Consider the following 11797-nt stretch of genomic DNA (forward strand, 5'->3'; position numbering starts at 1 on the left):
ATAATGTTGTTATATAATACAATTTTAGCCATCCAGAAAATGGTCCCTCTTGCATGTACGACTATTAACAGGCGTTTTGTTATAAATAGTGGTAGACACACAGAATATCGGATTTGAACTGTTTATCCGATTTAGAAAAGGAATTCCGAAATAACGAGCGCCATCTGCTCTTTTCGCCATTTTCATCGAGCGGGTCCCTCTCGGAGCTCTCTTTTTGCCATTTTCATCGGGCGGGTCCCTCTCAGAGCTCTCTTTTTGCCATTTGCATCGAGCGGGTCCCTCTCAGAGCTCTCTTTTTGCCATTTGCATCGAGCGGGTCCCTCTCAGAGCTCTCTTTTTGCCATTTTCATCGAGCGGGTCCCTCTTAGCGTTGCTTGCGTTTCTATCTTCCAAATGTGATCTAAATCTCAGCAATGGAAGCGTTAGATCAAAGATTGAAGATCTAAACTGGGATCCGTGCGGGAGTTGCTGGGAGATTCACGGACTGATGCGATTCCCCGGTAGGTTTTTGCTTTTCACCCATGGACTTCTTTGATAGGTTTCTAATTTCATCAGGAAGTGGGCTTCCTGACATGGAGGGCTTGTGTTTGAGCTTGTTGGCTGTATTTCTAGCTTAGTGTAGTCTTTTCTCTTTTCAGTTGCTTTTGTTTTTTTTTTTTTTGGTTGCCTTTTGGCTGTTGCCTAATAAAATCGTCACCTTTCAAAAAAAAAAACTGTCATGTGGGCCAGAATGTTAGAAACTAGCAGACAGCTTAGAAAAACTTGCCACATTTTTTTTTCCCTGTAACTTTCCATTTGTTTCATAAACTGTGGCCCACATGATCAATCTAGCAGCCTTGAATTTGGGTGAGGGCATCATACCTTGTGGGATCCACCTGATGGTCGACTTGAAATTGGGTGGTGCACATATACATCGAAAACAGGCTGTTAGTTGGCCCCTTTTAACCGTCCACTGTCTTGTACACATGCTGCTTGATGATCAGCAGGCAAAAATATGAGCTACTAAACATTCATCATGGGGCCGGCATGATGAATAGCGTGGAACTACATGTAGGTGCTGTTGTAGGCATGGGTGGGATAGTTGTGCATATGCCAATCTGCGGCTAGGAATATTTATCCTCAATGACCTGACTTGAGAAACCTGACTGATGTGTTGGTGTTATTTTATTTTGGTTTGCAGGTGAATCTTGCCTTCTGCTAAACTGGTGAACCCTGAACTTGTGGCGCGGTCAGAACCAGTTGCTGAGTTGCTTGATTTGGATCTGAAAGAGTAAGTGACTTCACTTGTGCTCCTGGATAGTGTTGCTAGACTTTTGGTGCCATGTACAAAGCAATTTAAATTGCTAAAACCTTCAGAATCTCTCTCAACTTGTTTACCCAGAGGCCAGAGCTTCTATGTGAATAACCAAAACTCTGTGACCTCACCTTTTTGCACCATTGTTTACTTTACTTTTGATTTGATGGAACATGGGCTTTTCCATCTTTGGGAAATTGGGTCTCTCTGTAGATGTGGTTGCAACTAGTGAAGTCAGTATTTTGTTGGCATTGGATCCCTCAAAGAATTTGCACAAAGAATCAATTCAATAGCAGGCAAGCATAGGAGCTTAAGATCGTGACATTTCATTGAGCTGGTTACGTTCTGTCATCACTTATTGTTGTGTCCAGCATTTGGTATATTTGCATTCTGTGAATAGATTCCGGCGCCGATGCTGTAATTCACTAGTATGCAGCCAAGTTTGCTATCATTAGCTAAATATAGCTGTGAGGTTTGTTGAATGAGGAAAATATGCAGGCCTCACCATGGATGGCCCATGGGATAAAAATCCGTACAGATTGGGAGATCCTAGAACTATGTTATTTGGCCCTTTTTGTGGTTGAATGTGAAGGATAGTAGTAATTCTTTCTTGACTGCCTATTTGTTGGCAACTACTACAAGGGTTGGGATTTCTCCAATCTGGGAGATTTGCTGAATGGGGCATCCATAGTGCAGCCCCTGATTTCGACTATTGGGATCAATGAACTAGGGACCACATTTTAGCACTCCAACAATCTGAAAACTTGAAACAGTTTTGCAACACTCGGCCTGCCACTTCAGAAATGTTGTAATCTTAATGTTGTTTCAACCATGTGTCTTTTCCTTTGGGATTAGATTGCTACAGTATGAGGATGTATTAGATGTTAAACGCCGAATACGGAATTAGTTATTCAACCTTTAATCACCACACACATGGTAGGCATATAAAAGATTCTGAATCTTGACTGTTCATCTTTTTTAGAATATGTGTAAATTTATTTTTATTTTTATTTTTTGAGTAGGCAACAACATAGCCATTAGCCAGAGCATGGCATTTGTGTAGGAAGGTGGACAACCATGGAAAAGAAAATGATTTCCCCTGATATGACAGTTTCCCTGTTTGGGAAACCAAAAAAAAGGGGGTAATCAATTTTGTTTCCTAGATTTTCTTAAAAAAATGAGTAAAATCATTTCCACACACAAGCGAAAAAAGAAAAAAAGAAACCATTAAATGTAGATTTTCAAATGTCATATTGACTTAGAGAAACATCAAGGAAACATGGAAAAAATGGTGGAATTTTTCAATGATAGTTTAGGAGATGCTAACATACACATTTGCATATTTAAGAGTCGAATAATAGCAAAAAATAAGTAAATTTGTATATTTAGGGATCAAATGATAAATTTCCCTTTAATGGGAGGAGTAAAAGCATGCGTCTTTGATTCGAGGAAACATTGGGGAAACATGGGAAAATTGGTGGATCCATCCATACATCCAACGATGCATGCACATGCATAGATACAAACACACATTCATGATCAATCCATCCATCCATACAATCATTCATGCATGCATGCATACATACAATGACACATACATATATATACACATGCATGATCCATTCATCCATGCATACACACATACACACATCTATACACATGCATGATCCATTCTTTTCTATGGTTAGCATGAATTTTATTTAAAGAAAAAGAAGAAAAATATCATACAACATCCATCAAGTAAATGGAGAAGAATGCCTAGATGAACATAGTTGAGATGCACCTTATTTTGCTACCCTATTTGCCTGATCATTAGCCTCCCAGGGAATGAGGTTAAATTTGGTGCTTACCTAAGCTAACAATTCTCTAATCTACTTTGGCTGTTCTTCTTTTTTCTTTCATGCCAAGGAAATTGCACTCCTTGAATCACCTTCTACAATCAGTTGATGGTTCTCAATCATTCTCCTGATGTGTTTAACGAATTATCCTTTCTCTTCAACATATTAGTAGAGTTTGACTCTTTTCTTGGCAAAAAAAATTTCTGCTAACAAAACTTCTAGAAATATAATTTTCCAGTGTTAAAGAGAGGGCAACTTGGACGACCAAGCCGCTTTTTTTTCTTTGGGTTCAAATAAGAACCCATATTGAGTTACAAAAAGGAAAAAAGGTAAATCAAGAAAGGAAAATGCAAATATGGTACACAAAAACCTTTAGGGGTTATAATTATTCTTCGACATCATGGTTTTGTTTGATACTTGGAAATTGTAACAAGGTTTTCCTAATATCTGTTCACATGTTAACACAGACAGCTCTCCTTTTTTCTGGTATATGGTACACATGTATTTGATTATTTCCATTTAACATTCGTCAATAATAAGACTTGGATGATTTGTTAAGTGGACAATTTGAGTTGATCTTTTAACATTTCCATACAAAACAACCAAACAATGGAATTAGTATTGGAAACTGTTAAATGTAAATTTTCACTTGTTATATAATTTGAGTTGACCTTTTGACACTTTCATAGAAAACAACCAAACAATGAAATTATTGATAGATTTTGCAATTTTCTATTTCTTGAAGATTTCATAGGGGTTTTCAACATCCATATTTTGAATTCTCTCTACCTAAACAGGTTTGGATAAACCAGTTTTCCCCAGTTGGTATTTAAAATTTTACTTCCTTTTGGAAGGCTGACTTGGGTCCCTTGGGGTCTTTTCCACAGTAGAGGTTTTCAAATCATTGTACCAACAACATGTGATCTTAGAAAAGGCTAGTTTGCCCTTTCCATTTTCCTTCATTAAAGTCCATGTGCATTGGTTGAAACTAAAAGGGAAATGCTTTGCTAGAGGGATTCATCCAAACTTTCTCACTGGGTAGGATGGTAAAAGGGAAAAATATCAATGGACCTCATTTAAATGCATGGTTCTTAAATCATAGAGGGACTTTTTGGCATCAAATCTTATTTCAATCATGACATGTACATTTATATTGCCGAAAAACAAGTTCATTCAAGAAATTCATGCTAAGGGAGAGAACCCTTCCTCCAAGAGTATTACATCCTATTTTTGTTTGAGGCCTTTTGTTTTAAGGTGTCTAAGATGTAGTGGTTTTCTTTTTTCTTTTTTATTTTTTACAGGGGTTGTCGGCTGGATTGCTTAGGCAAGCTACATACACAATAGCATGACTTGGGTCATTTAGGTGAAGCTCTTACACATGAAGTACAAATATGTTAGATTGTGTATGGTGTTTTTGAGATAAATATGTTTTCTTGGTGCTAACTTCTTTAAAAAAAAAGAAATCATCCCTAATTCTTTTCTTTTTAGTGTAGTGGTCAACGTATTTCAAATATTAATGATGCATTTTGACAACGTAATGGATTCTGTGGTGCATTAAATGCTTCCATAGAATGCTAAATGCCATTTTAATCAAATCAACCATATATCTGTGATGTTTTGATATAGCTTGAATTGAAAGATGGTGCTTGTTTTGTTTCAGGAATATAATCTTATTTGTTAGACGTTCACTTCTCTTGCTGCAGATAAGAACTTGATTCATCAGGTATAATTTGTATTAATTCAACTTGTAACTCCTCAGAACCCGCTCTGCTGTAAGATATTACAGTGTATGACGGTTCCCAGTAGGTTAAGTTGTAAGTTGTTACATAAAGTTGGTTGGATATCTTTTATATTTATAAATGTTGTCAATAGTTAGTTGGATGATGAATTAGGTGTATAAATGTGTGCTTACCTACTGTCTTGCTTAATTTATATTTATATTTCTTCATTTATATTCTTTTGTATTAATTCAACTTGTAACTCCTCAGAACCCGCTCTGCCGTAAGATATTACGGTGCATGACGGTTCCCAATAGGTTAAGTTGCAAGTTGTTACATAAAGTTGGTTGAATATCTTTTATTTTTATAAATGTTGTCAATAGTTAGTTGGATGATGAATTAGGTGTATAAATGTGTGCCTACCTACAGGTGATATCCAATGGACTCTAGGGAGTGGATTACTCTACATTACCCGGACCCACAATTTATAGATGGTATGATGAGCTTTGTGAAGTTCGTAAAAGAACATCTTCCTGGTAGAGAAACAATTCATTGTCCATGTACCAAATGCAGATGTTTACGTTTACCCTGCACAATTGATGATGTGGTGATAGATCTAATTAAATATGGATTTAATCCAACATATAGGGTGTGGAACATGCACGGTGAGCCTGAATCACCCAAGTGTACCGAATGCACTTCTCACCAGTATCATAGTGTGGCAGACATAAATAACATTGTCAATGCGGTTGTTGAAGACCTCGGTTGTAATAACCTTGACCAAGTTATTCAAGATGAACCCAATGTAGCCCTCGAAGCTGAAGACATTGTCGGAGATGCTTCAACCAATGAGTTTGAAGCAAATGTACGAGATGCGATGACTGAGCTCTATCCTGGTTGTCACAATTTCACTGTGCTAACTTTCATTGTACAACTTTTTAAATTAAAGGTGAACCATGGATGGAGTGAACAAAGCTTTACGGCTCTTCTTCAACTACTCCAGAATGTCTTGCCATCCGATAATAAGACCCCAACTAATACCTACCAAGCGAAGAAGATCATTACAAAGTTGGGTCTTGATTACCAGAAGATTCATGCATGTCCAAATGACTGCATGTTATACTGGAGAGAGCATGAGACGAAGATTAGTTGTCCAAACTGTGGTACTTCTAGGTACAAGACCCATGTTAATTCCAAGTTGAAACGAGCTAAAGTACCTGCTAAGGTGCTAAGGTATTTTCCATTAACACCAAGGCTACAAAGAATGTACAGTGTGCCATGGGTGGCAAATGAGATGACCTGGCACTCAACCGAAAAAATGCAGAGTGGAAAGATGGGGCATCCAGTGGACTCCAGCACATGGAAGTTTCTTGACAACAAGTATAAGGATTTTTCAGCAGAGTCTCGCAATGTTCGATTGGGTCTAGCTACAGATGGGTTTAACCCCTTTGGCACTCTCAGCACGTCGTACAGTTCCTGGCCTGTTATGTGTGTGACGTATAACCTTCCACCAAAGTTATGTATGAAACCGCAGTTTACTATGCTCACTTTGCTCATTGAGGGACCACGACAGCCCGGGAAGGATATCGATGTTTATTTGGAGCCATTGATTGCTGAGTTACAAGACTTGTGGCGGAAAGGGATCATGACATTTGACGCATACCATGGAAACATGTTCAACATGCGTGCCATCTTGTTGTGGACAATTCATGACTTTCCTGCATATGGTAATGTTTCTGGTTGTAGGACTAAGGGTAAGTATGGTTGTCCTGCATGTGGTCCCCACACAGATTCCTTACGATTACACCATGGAAAGAAACACGTTTATATGGGTCACAGACGGTGGTTGCCTCTAAACGATAAGGCCAGAAAAGATACAAGTGCAGGAACCTTCAATAAGAAGGGGGAGTTGCGACCACAACCGATTCGTCTGACTGGGATTGAGGTGGAAAGCATCGTTTTGAAACTAAATGTGCAGTGGGGTAAGATCGGAAAGTGAAAACAAAGTGGTACAAAAGGAGGACGAGAATAAAATGATGATGCAGAATCAACATGCTTCTTGAAGCGATCCATATTATACGGTCTGGAGTACTGGAAGGATATTCTCGTACGCCATAACCTTGATGTTATGCACATCGAGAAGAATGTATATGAAATACTTATTGCATTGATGTTGAACACAACGTGCAAAACCAAGGACGATGCTAACACATGCAGAGAGTTGAAGTGGCTAGGAATTAAGAAACGTTTATGGCCAGAAAATATTGATGGCAAGGTGATCTAAAAATGAGGTCCTTTCTTCCTTCAAAAAGAAGAAAAAAAACTTTTCATCCAGACTTTACATGAGCTTCGTGTTTTGGTTGGTTTTAGTGGGAATTGGAAGAACATCGTAAGGGAAGATAGTGTTGATTTAAAGGGAATGAAGTCTCATGATTACCTCATGTTGATGCAACATCTGCTTCCAATTTTGATCCAACATGCATTCAGGGATAGTAAGCCTATGCACACTATAATTAGAAGCTTCAGTACATTTTTCAATGCCCTATGCTCGCGAATCATAGATATTGAAATGTTAATGGCTCTCGAGAAGGGCATGGCTAGGACTTTATGTGAGCTCGAGATTACATGTCCTCCTTCAATTTTTGTTGTGATGATGCATCTGCCTATCCACTTGGCTTACGAGGCTCGCGTATGTGGTCCTGTTTACTATCGATGGATGTATCCATTCGAAAGGTATAATATGATTTTAATATGAATAAACCGATCCAACATCTGCAATTACATTTTCTAATGTGTTATTAACTCTTTTAGGTTCATGAAGACATTTAAGGCATACGTCCGCAATATGACACGACCTGAAGGTTGTATAGCAGAACAATACATTCAAGAGGAGACACTTATATACTGCAACCAGTATAGAGGGAAAAATAACACGAGCCTCTTGGAGAAATTGGAAAAGCGGTTAGACGGATCAATTTCATTCATGCCGAAGTTACAAGATATTGTTGACGACTTCGATGTTGACGTGGTTGGCCCAGTTGGCCCTGGTCAAAGTGTCGTTTTAGAAGGTATTGAGTACGAACAGGCTCGCACCTGGGTACTGAAGAGTCATCCTAACTATGAGACATGGCAAGGGTACGAACTGGACTTAGCTTGTATGTATGTCTTTTTTTTTTCTTTTTTTTTTTTTTTAAATTTCAAATTTGATTCAACAACATTGTAACAACATTTATGAAAAAAATTGTCAATTTTGTAACAACCTTCTTAACTTGCAGGAGATATGCAAATTTCTTAAAGCAACGCAATATAGTTGTTGGGACTAGGACTAAGGTGGCGAGTGATGATGAGTTCATACCTTGGTTGAAGAAACAGCTAGACTTGAGTGAATCAAGTAATGAAGTCTTCAGAGATATAGTTAGGGGACCAAAGGCTTTTGCGATGCAGTACAATAAATATTGTATTAATGGTTTCCTCTTCGTCACCAAGGAATACGAAGAGAATAAAATGAATCAGAATAGCGGTGTTAGCACAGAGAGTATGACTACCTTCCGATCTTGTGGTAAGGATAAGAATCCAGTGGATGAATCTGTACCTTATTACGGAGTCCTCCGCAAAATCATCCAACTGGAGTACCGAGAAGGGTACAAGCCAGTTCTACTAAAGTGCGATTGGGTGAAGGTGACGCACCAAGGTGTTTCTTTCGATGCGGTAGGGAATTTGAGACTGGTGAATTTGTCTAATCTTCTTAGTTCAGACCAAGTGGGTGATGAGCCATTTATTCTTGCGGAGCATGCCGTGCAAGTTTTTTATTCTAGAGATCCAAAAAATCCTAATTGGCATGTGGTCTTGGAGGTTCCAAGAAAGATTTTCGTTGAAGATAAGACAATCATTTTATCAGAAACACAGGTTGTAACTAAGGCTGAAGTAGGACCTGATCTCACCGAAGTAGACATGGGTGGCGAGTTGTTATTCAATGACAGTGAAGATATTTGTGTGGTTGTTGAAAAGAAAAAGAAAAGAAAGAGAGCAGGGAAAAAATCCTGATTTGTTGGTTATATTATGCATGTAACGAAACGATTTTGATTTATGCCCTTTTTGATTTTTCCATTATCATATTAATGTGATAGAAAAAATTTATGAATTAATTTACTCGTCTCTTTATTATACTTGGTACTTTGCTATTTGGATAGAAAATTTTATAGTAATTACGGTACAAATTAGATCTTGAAGATCGATCTAGAGGCAGAGCCGCTCGGGGATGCATCCTATAAAGATGCTAGGGGTAATAACATAGCTCTCGTTATCCGTTTAGATTTAACATTTCTTTTAAAATGATCTTTCACTTAGAGGCACTGTCATTGGGCGCAGAGTCGCTAGGGGATGCAGCCCCTGAAGATGCTAGAGGTAATAAGATAGCCTTTCGTAATTGTTTAGATTTAAAATTTCTTTTATATCGGTGATGATGAAACATGTGTGTAGCTATTTTTCTTTTTATGCCAGGGGTAATAACATAGCTCTCGTTAGCTGTTTAGATTTAACAATTCTTTTAAAATGATCTTTCACTCAGAGGCAGAGTCATTCGGCGTAGAGCTGTTAAGAGATGTAGCCCCTGAAGATGCCAGAGGTAATAAGATAGCTTTCCTTAATTGTCTAGATTTAAAATATCTTTTATATTAGTGTCGATGAAACATGTGTGTAGCTATTTTTCTTTTTATGCCAAGGGTAATAACATAGCTCTCGTTAGCTGTTTAGATTTAACATTTCTTTTAAAATGATCTTTCACTCAGAGGCAGAGTCATTCGGTGCAAAGCCGCTAGGGGATGCAGCCCCTGCAGATGTAGACCCTAAAGATGTTAGAGGTAATAAGATAGCTTTCCTTAATTGTCTAGATTTAAAATATCTTTTATATTGGTGATATGAAACATGTGTAGCTATTTTTCTTTTTATGCCAGGGGTAATAACATAGCTCTCGTTAGCTGTTTAGATTTAACATTTCTTTTAAAATGATCTTTCACTCAGAGGCAGAGGCATTCGGCGCAGAGCCGCTAGGGGATGCAGCCCCTGCAGTTGCAGACCCTGAAGATGCTAGAGGTAATAAGATAGCTTTCCTTAATTGTCTAGATTTAAAATATCTTTTATATTAGCGATGATGAAACATGTGTAGCTATTTTTCTTTTTATGCAGGCAGGTCGTCATCTTCATCGTCTAAGAAGAGAGGTCCTACCCGAGGTTCAGAATTACATGAGAGGACTTCAGTGAAAAGGGTCATTGGGATTAATGAATTTGGGCAACCGAATATAGGGGATGCAAATCAGATCGCATTCAATTCAAGCATTGGTGTTCTCACCCGTGCACACATTCCGATCACCTACACAGACTTTCGGTTGGTGCCTCCACAATACATTCAGAGGGTCAGTGATATCCTGGCATGTAGTTATGAATTTCAGGATAACCAAGAAGCGTGGTCACCATACATTCGTGATCGCTGTAAGGCTGCTTGGAGAAATTTCAAGAACACTTTGCATGCAAAGTATATTAAGGACAAGGATCCTGCAGTTGTGAAATCTTATCCTGCCCCTATTGGTGTCCCCATTGAGGATTGGATGATCTTCGTGGATTATTGCAATACTAATAAATTCAATGAATCAAGTGTAAGAAATGCATCCAATCGGGCCAAACAAGTTGGCCCTTTCACACTTGGTCGGCGTTGGTTGCCATGCATCATGAGATGGTACATGTCCTAAAATAACATAGCTCTACTTTATTTATGATGATCATTTCAATTTATTAGTCATTTAATTCCATTATTTATGTGTTTTGGCATGGATGTTATGGGAAAAAGGCAATTGAGAGGAATCTTACTACTGATGTTGAGGTTGGTAGGGCTAAGGTGTACATCCGAGCCCATACAACGAAGGATAACAAAGTGTAGTTTCCAGAAACATTTGTAAGTGCAACCCTCGTACATCCTTTCATTATCCATGTGAATTTTAAATATATGCTTCTTTCCCGCACTATAAATTTTCTTTTGGATGTTGTCATAGGAAAAATTAAAATAGATTTAAAGTAGTAATCCTGCATCTCGGATGACCAGTGTAGATGATGCCCTTACACAGGTATATATGCTTGTCCCTCAAATACTTCATTTTATTTAGACTTATGCATTCTTTGATAAATCTAATTGTAATTCTGTTTACAGTCAATTGAGAGTGATAATAGAGGGCACATGCGGGGGATAGGTGGAAATGTAGGCAAGACTGCATTGAAGAAGACAATGCCTATTGTACATAAGCTCGGTGTGGTGTCGCGGGAACGAGATAATTTGGTAGATAAATTAGATGAAATGCAGAAAAGCCTAGGAGATCTCCACCAGAAGTTTCAATGCTTTGTAGATAAGCAAGGGGAACAAGGGGATGTGGCTCCACCGACAATTCCTCCATTTAAATCTAGTCATGCATCGTCGGTATGTATGCGTTTCTCTAATACTAATTTAAGCTTATGATTATATGCACTTCAATTTAAAAATACTAACGACATGTTATATATGTACGTGTAGCCTGATTTGGTAAATCTTGGCAAGAGATGCGATCTCTGTGATTGGAAGAAACGGGTAATTGCTCGTGGTGAGGTGCATGCAGTGGATCCAAAAACCTGTGTCCATGGAGCAGAAATGGGCAATGGAAATTTTAGTGTTGTCCTGATGGAGATTATAGCTCTGCAATTAGAGCTATGGAAGGAAGATGGTTATCATGATACGCTTGGAGAGGTCGGTGTAGGAGGATTTGTCATATGGCCCAAGCTATTTCTAACCATCTATCCGTGATGTTTATGAATATTAGACATTACAATAACTAACACAATTAACTTTTGTTTTTAAACTATACAGTAACATAGACAGATGCATGCATATTATGGAATCGAATGAATTTAACACTCACTTCAGATTA

At 38.2% G+C, this 11797-nt stretch overlaps 2 protein-coding genes and 1 long non-coding RNA gene across 3 annotated transcripts; all 3 read left to right on the forward strand.

The window, feature by feature from the left end:
- Positions 1-470: 470 nt before the first annotated feature.
- On the forward strand, positions 471-4495 carry LOC131235261 (uncharacterized). The gene is made up of 3 exons (XR_009166024.1): positions 471-504; positions 1181-1270; positions 4434-4495. It is a non-coding gene; the product is annotated as an uncharacterized LOC131235261 (long non-coding RNA).
- Positions 4496-9813: 5318 nt separating this feature from the next.
- On the forward strand, positions 9814-10782 carry LOC131234642 (uncharacterized). The gene is made up of 3 exons (XM_058231567.1): positions 9814-9941; positions 10035-10501; positions 10642-10782. The coding sequence occupies exons 1-3, from the start codon at positions 9854-9856 to the stop codon at positions 10780-10782; spliced, it is 696 nt and encodes a 231-aa protein (XP_058087550.1). The 5' UTR covers positions 9814-9853.
- A 114-nt stretch (positions 10783-10896) lies between these two features.
- On the forward strand, positions 10897-11797 carry LOC131234871 (uncharacterized). The gene is made up of 3 exons (XM_058231857.1): positions 10897-10966; positions 11050-11313; positions 11407-11797. Exons 1-3 carry the CDS (start codon positions 10937-10939, stop codon positions 11671-11673), a joined length of 561 nt encoding a protein of 186 aa, XP_058087840.1. The 5' UTR covers positions 10897-10936; the 3' UTR covers positions 11674-11797.

This window comes from Magnolia sinica, chromosome 19, assembly GCF_029962835.1.
Source record: "Magnolia sinica isolate HGM2019 chromosome 19, MsV1, whole genome shotgun sequence".
NCBI lineage: Eukaryota > Viridiplantae > Streptophyta > Magnoliopsida > Magnoliales > Magnoliaceae > Magnolia > Magnolia sinica.

Excerpts from the sequence above, each read along its gene's own strand:
- LOC131234642 (XM_058231567.1), top strand. The coding sequence starts at position 9,854 with ATGATCTTTCACTCAGAGGCAGAGGCATTCGGCGCAGAGCCGCTAGGG. Across the intron at positions 9,942-10,034 it reads AGACCCTGAAGATGCTAGAG|GCAGGTCGTCATCTTCATCG; the intron begins GTAATAAGATAG and ends CTTTTTATGCAG. Across the intron at positions 10,502-10,641 it reads ATAAATTCAATGAATCAAGT|TCATTTAATTCCATTATTTA; the intron begins GTAAGAAATGCA and ends TCAATTTATTAG.
- LOC131234871 (XM_058231857.1), top strand. The coding sequence starts at position 10,937 with ATGACCAGTGTAGATGATGCCCTTACACAG. Across the intron at positions 10,967-11,049 it reads TAGATGATGCCCTTACACAG|TCAATTGAGAGTGATAATAG; the intron begins GTATATATGCTT and ends TTCTGTTTACAG. Across the intron at positions 11,314-11,406 it reads AATCTAGTCATGCATCGTCG|CCTGATTTGGTAAATCTTGG; the intron begins GTATGTATGCGT and ends ATGTACGTGTAG.